The 21,509-nt window shown below is 34.5% G+C and overlaps 1 protein-coding gene across 1 annotated transcript in view; it reads right to left on the bottom strand.

Moving 5' to 3' along the window:
* EPYC (epiphycan) overlaps positions 1-21,154 on the bottom strand; it is a 33,747-nt gene extending 12,593 nt beyond the window's left edge. The window contains exons 1-2 of the mRNA XM_012664005.1: positions 21,081-21,154; positions 18,577-18,754 (exon numbers count right to left, since the gene is read on the bottom strand). Coding sequence (XP_012519459.1) covers positions 18,577-18,741 — 165 coding nt within the window. The 5' untranslated portion in view covers positions 18,742-18,754; positions 21,081-21,154. The remainder of the gene's footprint in view (positions 1-18,576; positions 18,755-21,080) is intronic.
* Between the last annotated feature and the right edge of the window lie 355 nt (positions 21,155-21,509).

Raw genomic sequence — 21,509 nt, 5'->3', positions numbered from 1 at the left:
TACTCTGACTTGCTTCCTACTGAATGCACTTTTTAACCTGTTCGTTATATCACCCTAAAATTTAACAACATAATACAGAAGTCACTACTACATATGACTTTGATCTTAATCATCACTGCACTTGCACATCGTCTTGACCTAGTACGAGCAGGGTACATCTTTGATTTGATTGGTTTGCAGTACATTGTCTATTTCTATTCTCTTGTTTTCCTGGCCTTAGAACTGTAGATAATTTGTGTCACCGTAGACTATGCTTAGACGTACAATCTGAGTCCTGAAAGAGTAAATCTATACCAGAGATGACGAATGCATAGTCCACAGTGACCTGGGTAGAGTGAGGTCTCAGCAGATGTCAGCCTGGAAGGATAATTGCCAAGAAAAAAAGTCTTTATGTCTGCCTCAGCCTCTGCACCCTGCACAGCCTTGACTCCACGTAAACAGCCCAGTATCTCAATCCAATCTCAGGGTAAAGGGTGTAGAATGACCCCGAAATGTCTCAGATTAAGTTTCTGCTTCCTGGAGAAATAAAGACTCTCAATAGAAAATAATGTGCTTACATTTCTTGTATCAGATTGAACTGAAACTTTTGCTAGCAATATTTATGCTGTTAATAATACTGCAAAAAAATTTAAGACCTTCATTTTCCAATAACCAGCATTGTTCTCCATAGAAGAATTGAAAGTACTCAGTACCATTTTAAATGACAGTAACATTTGGTTAAAAATAATTTTGATTAAATCCATTTGTCCCTTAGCAAAAAGCATATCTAAATGATCTGTATAATTATATTGCTACCAGTAAGCCTCCTTAATTTATTTGTCTCAATGTCAGTATAAAATTGTAAAGAATTGGTGTGTTCGGAAACAGCAGTCACATTTCTTACTCATTGCTTCATGTGCCACTGAGTCCCTTTAGTACAGACTTCTTGTTGAGCATGTTAATTATACCTGTTTATGGTGATCACAGACCATTTGCTGCCATTCAGCATTGTGTTTGAATTAATAAAACTCAATCTGGTTTTTGTGATATTTTGATTTTTAAAAATTTCAGCACTCAATCTGCAGCTAAGTTTCCAGTGAAGACCCCAATGAAAATGTAGTATATGCATGATGGAAAAAGTGCTATGAAGGAATTAAGTTACCCAGATTTGATCCCTACCTTCGTGAATGAATAAAAGGATCAGTGAGTAAATGAATGAATTTGTGTATGTTAGAAAGTTTGCCAGTCTTTATAATTATCTAATCAACCAGACTGAATATCTATGCCAGGCATTATGCTTAAGTTATGATCCACTGTCCATTTTATTAATGCTTGTGGATAGTATTTTCTAAATATCTCTCAATACCATTATTTTTGCCTCCTATCTACCACCATCACCATAATCTAAATTACTATCCTCTCTTGCCTGGAATATAGCAATAATCTACTTACAGGAAGTTGGAATGTCCTCCAGTATACATGCAGTGAGAATGAACTCTTTTTTTTTTAACGGCTTTATTGGGATATAATTCACATATGCAATTCGCCCATTTAAAGTGTACAAGCCAATGTTTTTTTTTAGTGTATTCACAGAGTTAAGCAACCGTCAACACAATCAATTTTAGAGCATTTCATCACCAAAGACAAAAATTTCGTAACCATTAGCAGTCATTCCAAATTCTCTCCCCAGTGCCTCTCCCCCTCCCCACCTCTTGGCCACAGGCAATCACTTATCAATTTTCTGTCTCTGTATATTTGCCTATTCTCTTTATATTCACCTATTTTAGGCTTCCCCCCCTCCTGTATAACTGTAATTTTATATCCTTTGATCAACATCTCCCCATCCCCTTTTTCTCCCTAACCACTTAATCCCTTGACAGCCACCATTCTAGTCCTTCAATGAGATCAGCTTTTAGATTCCACATATGAAGGAGATTATGCCGTATTTGTCTTTCTGCATCTGGCTTACATCACTTAAGGCAATGTTCTCCATGTTCATCCATGTTCTCCCGAATGATAGGATTTCATTCCTTTTTATGGCTAAATAGTACTCCACGTGTAGACATTCCAAATTTTCTTCCTCCATTCATCCAGTGATGGATGACTTATAGGTTGACATTATATCTCGCCTATTGCGAATAATGCTACAGTAAACACAGGGATGTAGATATTTCTTTGACATATTGATTTTATTTCCTTTGAACATTATCCAGTAGTGAGATTGCTGGATTATAAGGTAGTTCAACTTTTAATTTTAAAAAAATATTTTTTTCTTAATGGCTAAGTTACATTCCCACAACAGTGTGTAAGGGTTCCCTTTTCTCCACATTCTCACCAACACTTGTTATCTTTTGTCTTTTTGATGATAGCCTTTCTGACAGGTGTGAGGTGATATCTCATTGTGGTTTTACTTTGCATTTGCCTGTTGATTAGTGGAGAATAAACTTTTAAAAAGACGACCTGATCATGTCAACCCTGCTTAAATTTCTTCAATGGCTTTTTGTTGTTCATAATAACCACAAGAACAATGGCCTTGAGGAAACACTATAGCATATTGGTTAAGCAGAAGGATTCATGCTAGATGAGTTTGAATATAGCCTCACTGTGAGACCTTAGACAAATTACTTTACCTCCTTGACCCTCAGTTTCTCTATTTGTAAAATCCTGGTATAAATAGTTCAGCTATGTTAGGATTAAAATATAAAACATGTAAAACATTTAGAATAATGATGGGTACACAGTAAGTAACATAAAAGTGTTGATTAGATAGTTAGATAAAATGAACAATATTTGATAGTACAACGAAGTGACTATAATCAATGATAAATTAGAGTGTAATTTAAAATAACTAAAAGTAGAATTGGAATGTTCCTAATGCAAATAAATGATAAATGTCTGAGGTGATGGATACTCCAGTTACACTAATTTGATTAATATATATTGTATGCCTGTATCAAAATATCACATGTACCCTATAAATATATACAACTATTATGCATCCATAACAATTAAAAATAAAAAATTAAAGAATCAAAAAAAGGGAAAAATATTATTATTTTTAGAATAAGTTTAAAAATCTTTGACTTAGAGGACACAGTTTGGCCTTTCTAAGTGTCCTCATTCTCCATCTCATACCAGTTGTGTTCTTTTGCTGTCTACTTAAGCTGCACCGGCTGTCTTTAGTTTCTTATGCTCTCAATGCTCCTCCTTCTATAGGACGTTTTCATGCACTAGTCTTTTTGCCTGGAATTCTCTCCTCTCCCTAGCTTTTCTAAATAACTGCTTATTTGTTCTGTCTATTCAGTTCAAGTGTCACTTCCTCAGGGCAACGTCTCATGATCTAGCTGACTCAGACAAATATGTTTGGTGGCTCTCACAGCATTGTATACTTCCTGTTGGCATATCAACCATTGCATTTGTGGCAGATTTTTAAAAATTGTTGCAGTTATTCCCTTCCTTGGATCCATGCCTTTTTGCAATATGACTTTTCAACTGTAATCACAGGGTAGAGCCTAATTTCTCATCCGTTGAAGTTTAAGTTTAGACCAGGCCCCTAATTTGTCTTAGTCAATAGAATGTGCTAATGTTATGTCAATTTTGAGGGTTTTTCCTCCATAAACATTGCAAATTTCCATTTGCTTTCTAGGAATCCTGCCTCGTCTTCATAAACAGAGTGTGGTCAGCCTCTTGGAAGGTGAGAGAGCACATGGTGGAGAATAAACCATCTCAGCTGTGGCCAACTGAGTCCAGCCAGCCCTGAACCAACCCAGTGGCTGATTGCAGGTATCTGAGTGAACCCGGTCCAAACCAGAAGCACAGCAGAGCCCAAATGGCAGAACTAAGAAACCATGAGCTTTCTAAATGGTTGTTTTAAGTCACAAAAATTTGGGATTATCTGTTACAGAGAAAAAACTGATACAGATTTTATGTTGCACACGTGAATATTTGATTAATATCTCTCTCCCCTAAGGGTAAATACTATCTCTCTCTTTTTTTTTTTTACTATTATAAAAAAAATAGTAATAGTATTTTACTATTACTATAGTAATAGTAATTACTATAGTAATTATAGTTACTATAGTAACTATAGTAACTCAGCTCCTTCCCCAGTGTGCCTAGCTGTTAGTAGGCCTTCTAATAAATATCGTTGAATCGGTACAGGTAAACAATGGCAATTTTGACACATTAGAGGATTGTTTTGTACATTAGGGTAAGAAAGAAAATATTGTAACATGGTTAAAGGTACGTGAGAGAGCAGGTGTGAAAATCAATTAGTTATGGCTCAGACAGCTCCATGCCTGCCAATGGACCTTTGTTGTGGGGGCAAACACATTGTGAAAGGAAATTAAGGATGTGTGCTTTGACTTCCTTTGATGAAACTAGCTTCAAATCTTTTGCTGATTTAGGAATGTTAGGTTTGTTCCATATCTGAGGGAAAGATGGAATTATACACCCAGAGGTAGAGCCACTCTATTGTACAACTTTGAGAGGCACTATTCATGTGGTATCCTATATGCATGGTGTTCCCTGGATGTGTACAAGGTGATACCCCTTCCTGAGCACATATTAACTCTAAATGATCAGTTAACCAGTCTTCACACCTAGATTTTTCTTTTTTTTCTTCATATGCTCTTTATCTTAGCCACATTCTTTACAATTTTGACTTCACACCCCAACTTAGGCAGAGATGGAAATGTTTTATTGATATTTCCTTTGCTTTTATATGTAATTGGGAAATAAGGACATTCTAGAAAATCACTGAAGAAAGAGAAAGTAAAAGCATGTATGTACACTGAGATCCTTGTTGATTCATTGATACTCATTGTAGAATGAGGATATAATTGTTCCTATTAGAATAGGAAAAATAATGCCTATTTTAGTACAGATACACCTAGGACCAGGGATTGTGTCACTTTGAGATCCCCACCCCAAGAAATTGAAGTTACTTTCAGTTGTTTTCATGATGGAAAAGTGATGTTAAAATGCACAATGAAAGAAAATTATTCCTCCCAAGCCCTTGGAAGCAGCTTCTTGACTCTTTACTCTAGTTGTGATGGTAATTCAGCTAAAAGGCAAAAAAGGAAAATGAAAAGAATGGTAGCCTAGACAATTTAGGTTCACAAAAGAGTAGTTTGTTATTGTGGCCAGCACTGCCTGGAGGAGAGAAATAGTAAATTTGTTGAACATGAACAATACAGTCACTAAGGAGATTATTTCTGACATGGAGAAGAAATGTTTCATTGGATCTCATCAGGGGCTAGATGAAAATTATGGAAATAACTGGCATGGATTCTGTACTCATTTAAATAAACTTCTACTGAATAATCCAGCTTCTTATTTTCCTTTATCTGAGAACAAGGGGCTCTGAATAGGAAAAATTAGCATTATCGTCGTCGGAAAATGCCTATTAACATTATAAATTCATAAGTAGACTTTCTTGTTCATGTTTTAAACCTCATATGATTTTTGCTTGGCATCATTCATCATCCTAGACTCTAATCTGATCACGACTGACTATGTTTATAAAATTCAGGTGCTGAACCTAAAGGCAAAAGGCCGTGCCAAGGCCTTGTGACCCTATGGGAGTACTAGGCAGTCAGTCAATCATTCCCTCAAACTGACAATCATGAAAAATCTCATTTGACATTGATGTAGGAGAATCATGAAATACAATCAGCGTTTATTAAAATGCTCTCATGAGAAATAAGTGTCAGAACAGCCTGCTTCTACATGATGGTTGACAGAATTCCACGTGTGTACTTGTTTCCTTTTCCTTCTGGACATTCAGCTAAAATACATTCTCTACTTTCTCTGAATCTAAGTTGGGTCACATGGCTGTTCTAGCCATCGGAGTGGGAGAGGAAGTGCTATGCCACATCTGGTCCAAATCAGTGAAGACCAAGTGCACTTTCTCCACATTCTTTCTCTTCCCTTAATCTGTCAATGGAAGATACCAATGGACCTTGAAGTCTCAGGTTGAAGATGATGAAGCTCTAGCATGAAAGAATTTTCAGTGTCTGAGTAACTACAAGGAGGAAAGTAGTACAAAGTAGTACCCTTTGACCTGCACTGAACAGTTGTGCCAGCAACATACAGACTTTTATTGTGTTAAGTCACTGGGACTTTGGAGTTATTTGTTATAGCTATTAGTGTAACTTGCCCCAATATTTTTGATTTTCAATTTTTGGTTTTTTATCCATTTCATAATTATATGGAGAGAGCAATTTTTATTTTATAGATTGATTTATCTAGCACATAGCACTGATACTAGAAAAAATACTTGCACATTTTTTTTGTCTCTGTCCTCTCTGATTTCCTTTTTACAAACAACTGTTATTTGATCTTGGTTATTTTGCATAGTACTTAGTGAAATACCCACAAATTTCAGTAAATTTATCATTATTTCTCAGTATTTTACTAACTTAAGCCAAAATGAATAGCTATTAATGAATAAATATTTGCAAGTTGAATATCAAAATTAGTTAATGGCTTTTTGTTTATATCAGATAGGATAAACTTATTATAATTGATGTTGACTTGCTAGGATATCATTAATTTAGAACATGTAAATGCTTTCTTAGTTTTTTTTCCCACTCTATCCCAGTGTATGTTATTCTTCATAAATTCATAACTCTGAAAGGTAATGCTTCTTTGCATTCAATGTAATGTTTAAGTGAAAAATTTAATGCAAAAGAGCTAAGAAGTGACTTACTAGTTTCACTTATTCATACCCTCTAGTCTTTGGGATTTTTTTGTTTGTTTGTTTTGAGACATCAGTATTATTTTCTCTGCTTACATCTTTATTTTCTAACTTCCATTTCTTATTGTCAGAAAATTGCAATATTCCATTTTTAGTTGCCAGAAAGATTTTCTACTTCAGCTCTATCCCAGTTTATTGAGGTCTCCATTCACCATCATCTCCTTAGGCTCAAGAAACTTAATAGGCTTCTTATTATATTATCTAGTTCTAATTAAATGTCTCCAAATAATATTGGTAGGGAACTTTGGCAAAGACTTTAGAAACATTATCTAATAGCAAAGTCAGTTCATGTTCCCTTTTTCCTTACTGCCCTTGTTCTCCACGTAAGGATGCCAGAAGGACAATTTAGATAATTTAGTGTAGGCTGAAATCAGTAATCTCATGAGGATGGGGGTGGTGGAGTCAGTCACAGTAATTGAAAACAAAGACATTGGACTGAAAACCAAGATATTTGGAATCTTCCAAACTCTAGCTCTTTATTTTTGATGGAGTAATTTAGTGGTTTCCTTTTTTTTTATGTTTTAATATTTTTCATCCAAAACAAAACAAATTGTTTCTACTAACACAGCCTTTATCGAGGCACAAAGTATAATAAGCCATGCATTTTAACTTGTAGAACTTCTTTGTATAAAACTACTGTTTACTCATGAGGAAGAAGATGATAGTGATAATGACTATATTATCACAGGGTAACTATAGACATTTTGAATAGGAAAAAATGTGCATTTACAGAGGATGCCCCAGGGAGAAGAAGCTAACAGTGAATTGACTTTGCAAGGGGTAATTATTACATTTAACTTTTTCTACTGTCCAGTATCAGCGGCAAATTCTTGCAAAATTTTAAAAATTTAGAAAGCTAACTTTATCTCTGAGGAGCAGAATTATTTTAAAGGAGTTCAAAAGACTGCATTAAACCAGAATGCCCACCTGAATCCTCTTATTGCCATCAACACATTCTGTGTAGGTAGTCCCATGTGGGAAGCTAATTATAATCAAAAGAATGTTGATGACCATAGAACCATTACAAAGAACTCTAGATAAATCAGCTCTATAATAGCATAAGGCAAAAGAAGAGCTGTTTCCCAAGAGATCAAAATCTTTACATTTGTTAAGGATCATAAGTTTTTGCAGTCATTAGCATAATAGAAATCACCCTGCCAGTAGAAGAAGACTGCTGAATAGAATTTTATTGGCTTGACAAATTAGCCTCTGGGATGTTCTTTTTTTTTTTTTTCTCTGCTACCAAAATTTACTATCCTCTTCAAATTCCAATCTCTCTTTATATATCTTACAAATTCAATATAGTTACAGTAGAAGAATTTTTATCTTAAATTTCTTAGATATGATTTCTTTCATTTTTATGTCTTTAATCAGAGTTTTTGATATCAAAACTCCAAAGAGAACACACTTGTGAAAAGATTTGATCAAGCATCAATATTTTTATATATATTTTCTTTGTTCATTTTTTCAAATGTGTCAAGGAATATAGTATATAATTATATATTTGCATACATGCCATTTAACACTTTGAAGCCTACATTGAAAGTTAGCAAGGAGATTGGCATGATGTCATTGTGATTACCTTTTATAGCTCACATATCTGCATTTTATATTGGCTGCATTGGCATCATAAACCAATAATTGTACAACAATATTCACAATAATCACAATTCAATCATCATAATAATTGATGATGGATAACAACATCACCAAGCAATAATTGTTGGATTATTTCAATGCCTATGTGTGTATGTGGACCTTAAAAAACACAGGGTAAGTCTCTCTGTCCCTAGAAAATTCAAGGCAGAGTTTACCAGAACTTGCCCTAGGAGTGCAAGAATGAGACATTTGTGCAATTAGGGAAGATCCAGTGAAAATCAGGCATATTAATGGAGAGTTAGAACAATAATATGTCAACTCCAATTCTGGCTTAGAAATTAATCCAATGGGAAAACATATCCAGGTAGGATTATCCAACTCAGAAATTTGAACATTTCCAAATTTTCTTTTGAGTAGCATTACTTTTGGCAGCCTCATAACTTACTGATTTTATATCGTTACTGTGGAAGATGCCACAAGACAAAATCTAGAGAACTATGTTAGAAAAACAAAAGTGTGAACCAGAACGAAAATATCAAATAACTAAAAAAAACGAAGGCTCTCTTTCTACAGCATGCAGTCCTAAAGAACTAATGAGACCAAATTAAGAAGCGTATTAAAATGACGTTTTTAAAGAAAAGCACTGAGTGACACTGCCAGGATAGCTGAGGGAAGTCAAACATCAAATCTGGGTCTTACCCACAAATATTCTGATTTCAGTGGTCTGGGGTGTCTTAGGAACTGGGATTTTTAAAAGCTCTACAGGTGATTCAAATATGCGGCCAGGGCTGGGAATCACTGCACCAGAGAAGTGACTTATTCTGCAGAGTCCGATGTAGGAAGGAGATGTTGAAATGTTGAGCAAAGTCTTGATGAGAATGTGGTAGGGGGATTGGTTTTTACTAGGCCCTCAGTGGAAAAGACTTCAGAAATATCAACAGTAGCTTTAGTTCAGGAATCTGCTGCAGTTGATTCTCCAGCTGAAAGAAAAACTGGGAACAGAGAAAACTCTCTGGGCAGTAGCCTCTTGAATTCCATAGCAGGAGGCAAGGGAAGAAGCCACTGAGCACATAAATGTCAAGACTGGAGAAACCCCCAGCTGAAAATTCTTGCTCAAAAGAGAATCTGTCACCTGACAGAACACATACGCAATGCAGCATCGTGTGACAGAAACGCATGGCTTAGCAGAGAAATGGTCATTAAAAGGCTTCAAGGTAAGACCTGGTGACTGAGACCCCACTATTGTATATTTACAAACTGTGCCATAAAACCTGAAGATCTCAAGTGTTACTCAGAGAAGAGACATTATGTTCAGGGTTTTTTTGTTTTGTTTTGTTTTGTTTCCCTAGTTCGGTGCTTCTCAAACTATAGGATCATTGGGAAGACCTGGAATGCTTGTTAAATAACTGGTCACTGGGCCCCCTCCAGAGAGTTTCTGATTCCTTAGGTCTGGGGTGGGACTTGAGTATTTGTATTCCTCCCAGGTGATGCTGTTACTGCCAGTTCAGGGACCACACTTTGAGAAGAGCTGCTCTAATATTGGTAAAACCTGTTATAATTTAACTCCTAGTGGGAGAGTTCTCAGAATTGTCTCTGAGTACATAGGTAGCGGACCAGAGGCAATGAACATAAACTGACAAACATCTGGATGAGACTAAACCAAGATGTTTCCCATCTTATGACGTTCCTCGGGTACCATCGATTCTCTTCTCGAGTCTCTGACATTAATATATATTGTTTTTAGGGAATACACTTTTGCCTAGAATAACTCTTTTAGGGACTGAAGATTAACTTTTTCTTTAAATTTGGTTAGGGTAGGGCCAGTGTTGTGATAATATTGAGTGTACATTAATGCTTCATTCTCGTTAAATATGAAGGTCGGGGATGCTTGGGAAGGAACTAATACAACTGTGTGGCACTGAAGTCCACTCAGGTTGTAGTTACTGACAGAATCCAGCTTGACCCAGGCACTAAGAATCCATCTAGCTGATATGAAGCAAAAGAAATTAGGGAAGGGGAATTTTGTACTTCAAAATGTCTGAACTTTCAAATCATAAGGTAAGAAATTCTGATTTTGTGCTCCTATCCCTTTGGATTTGAAAAACATTAGACTGTAATTTGCAAGAGGTGTTAATCTATAGTCTCTAAATTTTCCTTAAAAACTTCATAGAGGTAGGGGAATTAAATACAAACTTGTGGCATCTTCATGTTTCTGGAATTTTATTATTGGAGAATACTCACTTAGCATTTGATTTCAATGTAGAATCTCTCATAAACTCTATCCGATAATGTGACTTGGTATGATTTGAGATAGAACAGAGAACTGAGAGGGAAATTTCAATCTCAGGTACAAAGAGACCTTTGGTAGAAATTCATTAATGTGCTTTTTGACTATTTCAGAGCTTTTTGGGGCAAAATCTATACACCAAAGAATGGTAGTTGGCATGGGTCTACGTTCCATGAAGATGAAAGCATGACTATCCTAAAAATGGGCTGATTTCCTCTCTTGAAAGGGAGAGCCATATTGACTTAATGGCTGAGCCTAATGGCCTGGGAGGACACTGTCCTGGGAGTGGGACATCCTCTGTTGATCCCTTTATTCACCCTCCCTGAGGGAGGAAGAATGACTAGGGGAATTGATGAATGAGAAAAGGAACTGGGCCTAGGTGGTTCACCTTCCCTTTTGGGGGGAATCGCCTGTCTGTCCAGAGCATACATTCTGTCTTCCCCTCCATGCATGCTGGGGTAGGCTCTGTCCTGAGGCCTGTGGTTGGCCAGCATTGCCTGTGACTGATGGCATAGTTTATACCTGGAGTTTTATATCAGGAAGCCCTTAGTTGCTTCACACCTAAGTCCTATATTTTAACCTAGACTTTATCAGTATTGAAAGGGATATTTTGAGCTCCATTTTTCTGTCTCTCAGATGATCCTGATTTAGATAGGGCATTTACAAAACAAGTATAGGAGGTCCCTTAAAACCTAACACTTTCCTAATGCCCAGGAAAACTTTAATATTATATGTACCCATATGGATTATAATACAAAATGGTATGTAGTTTGATATATGTACCTGACTCCTGGCTTTGTATTATGTTCTCAACTTTTATTTTTCCTTTGCCTTACTTTCTTAATTAATTTATTTTTGTCTTTTCATAATATAACATACCATAATAATATATATGTCTTATGATAGTGTAGAGAATATAATGTAATATAGCCTATATTATATATATTTTATACACTACTTTTTGATCTAAAACTTGAATATAGATTTATATATCTAAATTTTTATCTTTATATATTTGTGTATACATCATAGCATTTATTCATGTAAGCACCCTTAAATACTGTTCAGAAAAGGTAGTGGATAAACACACAGGTAAAATACTTTATATCTCAGATTAGCTGTCAGGTCTATGACTAATGATAGATTCAAGAACATAGTGAACTCATAGAAACTTATATTCCAATAGATAACTGTAAATCTTGTATACACATATCTTATATGTATCTTTTTGCACTTTATTGTGTTGAAATTGTCTATTTATAAGTGCACTAGACTGGGAGTGTCAAGGGACAGGGAAGGAGTTGATCTAATTTACCTGCTTCAGTACTTGGTTCTCAGCAAAAGATTTGTAAGTGGACCCAATGTGAACCCAAGCACAATGCAAGTTAGCCTTCATTATAGCTCAAATCTCATCCTTTCCCTTAGGCATTTGTGATCAACAGCACATACGCTTCAGCAGCTGTTAATTGAATGAGTGATTTGATGGGAAAATTACTCACATTTATTAAACATTTGATATGTGCAAGGCTCTATATCAAACAGTTAACACGTTTATCTTATTCAATCCTCAAAAAGGATCTCATAAACAGGAAACTGTGGTGCAGAGGAGTTGTATGACTTATCCAAGGTTATAGCCTTAGTGGGAAAGACTTGGCAGTCACATCTAGGAAGTCTGACTCCAGGGACTGTGTTAGCACTATGACAAACCTCCCAACAATGAAACGGGTGTATAAATGAATCATACCTAAACCCATTGTACCAGTCAATTCCTGATAAGTAAGCCCTGGCCTTCAGCAGATAATATTTAAATTATAGGTCTGTCTTCCATTTTTTTTAAGTATTTGAAATCCAGAATGTTATTTGAATTTTTACTCAAGCACAAACTAAGGTTTTTATTAATGAAAATGGAATTTTGTATTTGTTTCTGAAATTGCTTTACACAGTTGAATAAATAAATCTTGAAGCTATCCCTCATTGTGACCATTATGTCAAAAATTGGCTTCCAAAGGTGTTAAAAAGTTCTGAGCTGTTCAGCCAGGGTTACTAAAGATGTATTCGTATGGGTTTAACATACAGATATGTAGATGTGTTCAGCACACTAGAATTCTGCTTTAAACATGAGCCTGGTGCTCAAATTTATTTAAGTGATCCATATTAATTATCTAAAAGGATGTGACTATGAACACCTGGCAATGAAAGCTGTATCTTATTTTTCTATTTTATCTTAAAATGGATGAGGAAGAAACGTATTTGGCAAAGACTGCTCAATTTCCATATTTCTGACAAAGCAGCTTTCAGTTCAAGAGGATCATTTTACCTCTGCTCCCTTAAATACTTTGACAGCCTAAAGAGATGTTTGGATACTGTGTTATTTGTACTCATTTGAAAATTGTTGTTTTTCTGATTCCTAATAAACTACTTAATTTCAGAAAAAGAATCTTCAATATTGGACATGGATAAAAGAAGTAAAGATTAAAGAGAAGTAGCAGAAAAATAATGGAGGCTTTTGGTGCCAAAGACTCTCTGCTTTGGCATTAAAAGCATCTGATTTAAGTTTTTCTCTGAAACCTACTAGCTGAATAACCTTGAACAAAATTATTTTGATCGTCAGTTATTCTTATTAAATGGCTACAATAATATCTTCTTTCCAAGGATAATGTTTGAATAAGCTTATGTTTGTGATAATGTATAATACAAACACAAAGATGTCACTGGCAAAAACTATCAGTATTTTTTTGCCCAATGAACCTCCATGATTGTATATTTTTGTTGCTTCATTTTTTTTAAGGTTTTTTTAAAAAATGCTGTAGCTTAAAATAAGGATCAATTGGTTCGACACTGTTTTTAAAAGAATCATGGAAAATAGATCAGACAACCATATTAAAAGTTCATCAGCCAAATTCTTTCCATCCTTCCTCCAGAGAATCTTCAGTGAAGAGGGAGATTAGCTTTTATTCTTTTCCCATATCCTGAAAAGAATATTTAATTCAGGCTGATAGAGTTAGTCTCTTCTTCCAATATGAGATTTTTGATGTGCAAACCATATATTTGAAACTTTAAAGTATACTGTGTAAATTGGCCAAAATGAGATATAATTTCAAATATAAAGATAAACATATTGATATCTTTTGTTACAAGAGTAAAGAAATAGTCAAAATATTACTAATTTAAATATTTTTTGTTCAGAAAGAACAGAGATAATTTTTGAGACAAACTACCCTTTAACATTAACAAAGTTCTATACCAACTTATTATATTTAGAAAACCTAATGTTAAACCCTTTTTATATATCATTATGTAAAGTGGACATTGGTTCCTATAGAGTTTCCAGAATTAGCTTCATTCTTTTAAAGCAATTTCTGGTGTTACAGGGCATCAACATATATCCTAAAATTATTTTGCACAGCACCATATTATGTTGATGACAATAGAAAAGAAACCTTTTCTCAATCATTAACTGATACAACTGTCTTCATTGAGTTTTCTCCCATTCCTGCAACTTTGCTAAATTTAATTTTTATACCTTTGATGAACCTTATAGCTTCTTCATCTCGAAATACTATCTTTTTTAAGTTGAATTAATTTGTTTCAGTGGCAACATTTTAATAAGGGTGACCTTAAACAATCTAGCCACTTGTATTCTTTATGGAAAAGAAAAATCGGCCTCAATTTTAAGATCAATGGAGGAGTTATAGCAAGGAAAGCATGCCTTTTGCAAGAAGATTTCTGTCGTAAATTTCTACTGATATTCCTTTATGCATTGTTCTTGTTATTAATGTTTACTTATGAATGCATACACTGTCTCATTCCAGAAAGGACATGAGACCATTTTAAAACAATGTATAGTAATACTGCAAACAAAAATCAATGTGAGGAGTTACGGTGACTGGAAAATAAAGCTGGGGGAAGTTATATAAAACCAGGGAAGAACGACACAAAAATTGGGCTCCGGGTTTTTGAGTAGGCAAGACAGAATCTACAAGCACAATGATTTATACAATGTAGAACCTAGAAAATAAGCAAATTCCTTAAAAGTTGCAACCCATTCTGACACCAAGACCTGAGAGAAATTTCTCCTACACATCCTCTTAAAGATCTTTGCATAGTATCATTGTGAGTCCTTCGTACCATCCTACAGCAAATACAATTCATAGTTCCATAGTGTTCTGTAGTATAACATTTCCTGATGTTTATTGAATACATAGGGACACTGCAGGTAAAATTAAACAGAAGTAATTATATAAGGCTAAATTAATTAATGTGGTTAGTGTAGGCAAGAATAAGTCTAATTACCTGGATGAAGCCAAGGAAATTTTACTGGAAGAATGGAAGTTGACATCATTCTATAGAGCCTCCATAAATACTAATATTGCTACTGAGCACTTTGCTGGGAAGAGACATTACTTATGGGCAGAGCCACTGTTTTTCTTAGAAAACAAGTTGAAGCTCCCTCCAACCGAAGGGAAATGGAATAGCAATAACCCAAAACTATGCCATGAAAATGGAAACTTCAAATAACCAACTTCATCAAGAAGATAATATCAATTTAAGCCATTCAAAGAATACCAACCTTAAAACAATGTAGTTTTCTGATGATTACTTTAAGGCAAATAAAAAAAATTGTTTCTCTAGACTACTAAATATGTGATATATATAAAATTAGGTTATTTTCCAGAACTTGGATATGTGTTGAAGAAAACATATCCACCTTTATTCTTTGAAGTAGTCTTAAACCATTTTTTTGGAATGATTAGATAAAGGAGTGAGTTATGTATAAAAAGTAACTTCTAGCTCACATTATCCACCCATAGACGAATACTGTTCTTTCTGTTTTAGGAGTGTTGGGGCACCTGGCATCTAGTTCACCTAAAACCAATATCAGGTTAAAAGGGCATTTGGAATAGGATGGAAAATGGAGGAAGGATAATACATCTTTTATTACCCTGCTGGAAATTATTTTCTGATATGAGAAGATAGCATCAATATGATTATATGTCATTACTGTTTAGTCTTAGTCAAATTATTTAATTAACTATTCTTTTCTCTATATCCTCATCTATGGAATGGGAAAAACAATAGCAATTCATAGTTTTGTTGTGATCAATAGATAAAGTAATACATGTAATACGACTAGAATATAGTACTTGGCACATAAAAATTGCTCTTAGGGTTAGCTATTATTTATCAGAAAGGAAAAAAGTCTATACTTTAATCATACAGCCGATAACCAATTCCTATCCATACCATTAAAGTAAAATGAAAGCTCAGTAAAAACTGTAATCATTTTATGTCATACCAACAAATTTATCTACAGGGCAATATATAGCCCTATGATGGAATTGTTGGGTCTAAAACCTCTCCTAACATAGAATCTGGTGGATCCTAGATATTCTATTATAGATCATTAGAAATCAGTAAGTCATCAGTCTGGAATTCTATTACTGTATATAGTTTTCAAAAATAGAAATACTTTAGGACCCTTCCTCAGCCACTGAAGAGGCAATGAATATACCACCACCAGTAGAAATCAACAAATCTCAATTGAGATTCTAACACTGGGTTTTGGGGTGGTTTATCTTATCAAGTAGCTAAATCACTGGACTCACAAGTGCCAGATTTGCAGCAGCAGTTTATTTTCAAATCTGGTTTTCAGAAGTAAAAAGTTTCAGTGGTTACATGTTGTATTAATTTTCTATTGCTGCATAACAAATTGCCATAAAGTTAACAGGTTAAAACTATACCCATTTTTTAGTTCACAGTTTCTGTGGCTCAAAAATCCAGGGATGGCCTGACTGGGTTCTCTGCTCAGCATCTCATGAGACCCAAATCAAGGTGATAGCCAGTGCTGTGATCTTATGTGGAACTCAGGTTTCATCATCTGTAGGACTGAGGTCCCCAAATGCTTTCCGGCTGTCAGTTTCTCTCAGCATCTAGAGGCCTCCTGCACTCCTTGCCATGTGGACCCATCTATCTAAGCTAGCAGGAGGCATTTTACCTTGCACTGAATCTCTCTCATGATCCAAATTTTGTCCCTGACATCAAGATACTGATTTAATGGAACTAGAATTATTAAGAAAGAAGTCTGTGGAAAACTAGGGATGTTTGCATAAATATGCAGTGCCACATATTTGGTATTTTACAGGAAGTTCTTATTCCAGAATATGCAAATACTGAGGAAAGGTTGTATATTAAATCATCTTTATATAGATATGTCTTTTAGCTTAAATTTCTTGAGACTAGGAAAAACTTCAGAACTTCATGAGAATGCCTAGGGCTTTATAGGCAAAGAAAAGGATCCTGACAGCAATGAAGGGGTCAAAAGCATTCTGGCAATATAGCTCATCTTCTTTACAATTTTGCCTAGAGGAGTCTTGGTCCCAAACAGTATTTTTTCCATTGTGCATTTGGTCTTGTGAAAGGAATAAACAGAACTTTTGAATCCATTCCTCAACCCTACTCAAAATATGGGGTTCACTTTTGGTAATTGTCAAATCTCTTTGCTCCTATGGAGTATTTTTTGGGGGAAATGACAAATAATTTTGAACTAAAATATTTAATTTGGCAGATAAATTCAGTTATGGCCTAAAACTTTTTAAAAATATATATTTGTATAAGATGGAAAAAGAACAAGATGATGGAACTTTAAAAAAATATATATTTACGCAAGATGGAAAAGAGCAGATGAGTTAACCACTGGACAAATTTCATCTTATACTCTACATTGATGCATTAGGTTGGAGATACAGAAGTCATGTAGAGCCAGATCGGTGTTAATGACCCTAAGTTCCCAACAGAAAATCCCCTTATCATAACAGAAGCCATACAGTGGAATGAATCCAAAAGTAAATATTAGTGAAGACTTAGAAAATAGAGTCACAATCCAATGTGCAGAAGAAAAGTGATCTGTTGTGGAGCCTAAAACTTTATTAAAGAGATGGAAAGGGAGAGGGAGAAATGGAGTTGGGGGGAGGAGGAAGGGAGTGAGGGCAGAAGAGAGAGAGAGATAGACAGAGAGGCAAAGGAGAGAGAGAGAAAGGTGAGAGGGGAGAAGACTTGTGAAAACTATCGTTACTGTGAAAATCTGACTCTTGTATTTCATAAGGCAACAAACAATATTGAAAATTTTTACTATCTTCTTAATAAAGATATATTTAAGTTTATTGCAAGTTAAATATATGATTTTGTCTAAATATTTCATATTCCTGGTTAACAAAAGTAGGTATTCCAGGAAGACGCATACTTGAAAGTCTGCCCAAAATATGTTATAATCTTCTAAAGATGATGTAATTTTTTTGTTGTTTATTTGTTTAGTCTTTGTCAATGTTGCACATTAGTTAACACTCTGGCATTTCAGGGTCTGTTTGCTTTCTTATTCATAAAAATTAGCCTGTATCCTTTAATTATGTAAAAAGTCTAGCATTTGGTTAGGAACACGTCATATCAGATTTATGTAATGGCTACAAAGTTGCTGATTCCTCCATTAGTGTCTGAGAGATGGTCAGTCACTCAGGGAAGCACATTCACTCTTGGGACACACTGGAGTCCCTGCCCATTGTCCTTTCTCTATATTCTTTTTTATTTTCTGCTAATTCATTTTAATCTCACATCTTTCTCCTTTGGCCCAAACTTTCCTTATTGTGGCATGCATATTATTTTAACTCTTCCTCACTGTTTACTTTTCCTTTAATTTTCTTTGTTTTAACTTGATAGACATTCATTTTTGTCTTCAATTTGGTGAAGAAATTTGAAGGAAATAATATAAATGCTAAGAAACAAAAGACTGACCTAGTATTAACCTCCAAATATAGAACATGTTCTGAAGAGAAGAAGTTTTATTAAGATAAAACCTCTCAATGTATAAATAAGCAAAAAAGCTATTTGAAGAGAATAAACCCCAATCATCCTTCAGGCCAGGCTTCCAAAAGTCTCAAGGGTGGAAGGAATCAATTACCTCAGCTTGATCAATAGGGATGTTTTCATAGTTGTATAAATTATCCAGGTCTTCCAAGGTGGCATCATAGGTTTCTGAGTCATAGTTGATGGACGCTAGGGTTGGTGCAGCCACAGCAGCATCCAAGATGACAAGGCCCAGAACAAGTCTTGCTAATGTCTTCATTTTCCAAACTTCCCTAATCATAAAATATTAAAATGCATAAATATTTAACCTATAATAATTTATAAATAGTTTTTACTAAATAGAACTGATAAATCAATGTCAACCTCGGGGAATTCAAGCTGGTGGCTTTCCTTACGTGGATAATTAATTTACAGATATAGCACACGAGAAATTACATGGCTTCTGAGGCCATTGCTACCAGATGTCCAAGTTAATTCACACATGAATCCATGTTTTTACAGTGGATATTTTAATTACAGTGAAACTGACTTTATTTTATAGAGAAAAATGAAGAAAATGGAATGCAGAAAGATTGTGATATACTTATTCACAAACACCTTTTGATTATCTAAGAGTTTTACCATTTAATAAGCATTAAGATTCTTATATCAACTCTGGATATAGAGTTCACATTGATGATGACTACAACTGCCACATCATTTTACAGATGAGGAAACTGAGACAAAGTTGACTAGTGATACCAGTAGGACTCATGACTGTTTCTTGTACACAGAAGCCTAAGGCTTTCTCCAGAACAAAATAATGAATTTTATTTTTTTCTGCTACTTCTTTGTTGCCTCTGGGTATCGGAATACATACCTAATTTGATATGTACATAAGTTAATATCTCATGCAAAATTTTTCAAAATATTCTTAACTAGCTAGAAGAGAAAATGTAATTATTTTTTCCTTTAGTTCTTAGTATTTTATTTTAATTCTTAACAGCTATCTAAGATTTGAACTCAGAATCAATAGAAATGTGCATTAAAAAGCACTATTTGTCAAGATTCCCTTACTGAAGGATTTGCACACACATGGTATCAGAGCAGTTGTTTGTTTTATAATTATTTAACAAACATAATTCTTATTTTCCATTATATCATATGTTTTCCTGGGGTTCAATCAAGATCTTATAATTTTAATTGTTTTAGTTCTGTATATACTCCAATGAATACATTCACTTTAAGAAAAGAAAAGCCCCACATTTAATTTTAAACAGTTAAGTTGATCCTATCAAAAATATTACCTAGGGATCATTTATTGAGTAGGCAAAGTATCATAAAATTTTTTATCAAGCATGTGCATTTTAGAAGGTTTTGTATTTTGGATACACTTCTTGGGTGTACTTTAAGAACTGTAGGTATGGTGTTGGTACGTATGCACACATATAAAAGGAAATTCATGATAAATATTACTTTTAAACTTTAATGCACTGGCAGACACACTGACCTTCAGCTACTTGAAAGAACGTCTTTATGAAGCAGGTTTAGGCAGAAGGATATGAATTCCTCTGAGAATAAGACGCAGTACAAGGAGCTCCTTTTTATTCCCTCCTATGCTTTCTTCAAATAAAATTTCTTATTCGCACTGGATAAACTAAGCCTTTATTTTACTTGCCTTTGCAGAGGTCTTTGCAGGATTGCAGATTTGGAACTGTTCTAGGCAATTACCAGCAAAGTCCTTCTTAATAAAACAGTGTGATTTGCAAATCTTCCAGGAACCATCCTTCCATATTCAAGTGGGAAACATTAACAGAGGCCACTACTAACCTAAAAAAATATTTTCCTTGTATATTTCTGGCAACTTCCATTGTTCCAAGAAATCAGGTGCTTGCTGATACTTTTTCTTACTTCATACTCTATATTTGATTACAAATGGCTACATATCAGAGTTTACTTGCATTTGGCATATCTTCCAATGCTATCAGCTATAAGGCAGTCTGTGTGAACCTTAAAATAGTGAGAAACATCTATGTTTAGTTAAAAAATTATGTTCCATCCTTCAAGCAGTGAAACCAGTACTTAATGTAGTTTGTTAGTTGAAACTTTAAATTTTTGTTCTCTTGATACCATTTCATAATATTTTGAAAATGTATGTTTATTTAAAACTTTAAGATACATAGCCCCAAAAGACATTCCAAATGCATAATGTAATGACCATTGGGATATTTTTAAACACCTGAAATTTCACTGTTTTCTCCCTTTGCATAATATTTCATTCAGTATTAATCAATAGTGCCTGTCTATACTGGCAGAGGATGTGGTCTGTGTCAGAGCACTTGATTTAAGGCATATATTGGAAACTACAATAATTTTATTGGCATCTGTCATGACGTGACTATTGAGATCAACTACTTTGCAGAATGTTATTAATTCCTAAGCTAATTGAGAATTTTGGATTTTCCAAGAATAATATAAACTCAATAGCAAAATTAAACCATATCCATTAAATCAAAAGTTCACCAGGAGATATTAAAGCAAGTTGAATTATTTTTTAAAGGTTGCTATAGTAGGGAAAAAAGTCTCTAACCCAAGAAGAAAGCAAGTATAAAAACTTACCTTTGGCTCCGACTGGATGAAATGGCACAAAGTGACGGAGGACGCAGAGCCAGTGGTATTTGCCCCTGACCAATGGATGTGAATTCTGGTCTGTGGGAGGTGGAATTTATAACACTCAACTTTCTGTTTGGAAAAGTTAACCTTGAGAAATACTTCTCAGTCTTTAAAAACCCCAAATTATTTTATAGTCACCCAAACTGGGCAGTGGAATCCAAATGACATAGTATATAAAACTCTTAAAATTATGTTAATGGCATTTTAATTGCCAGTGTGTCACCTTAAAAATTTTAAACAAAAAAGTTGGTTTTAACATATCTGTAATACATTCACCAATTAAGAAAAGAAGTTAATGTATACAGTGATACTATAGATGAATATTTCAGAAATGTTCTAATAAGAAAAATTTTCCCCAATCTTGCAAGTCTTGAA

The sequence above is a fragment of the Propithecus coquereli genome, unplaced genomic scaffold (genome assembly GCF_000956105.1).
Source record: "Propithecus coquereli isolate 6110/MARCELLA unplaced genomic scaffold, Pcoq_1.0 Scaffold85, whole genome shotgun sequence".
In the NCBI taxonomy this organism is placed as follows: Eukaryota; Metazoa; Chordata; class Mammalia; order Primates; family Indriidae; genus Propithecus; species Propithecus coquereli.
Note: the sequence above shows the minus strand (reverse complement) of the source record. Positions and strands in the feature narration are given on the sequence as shown.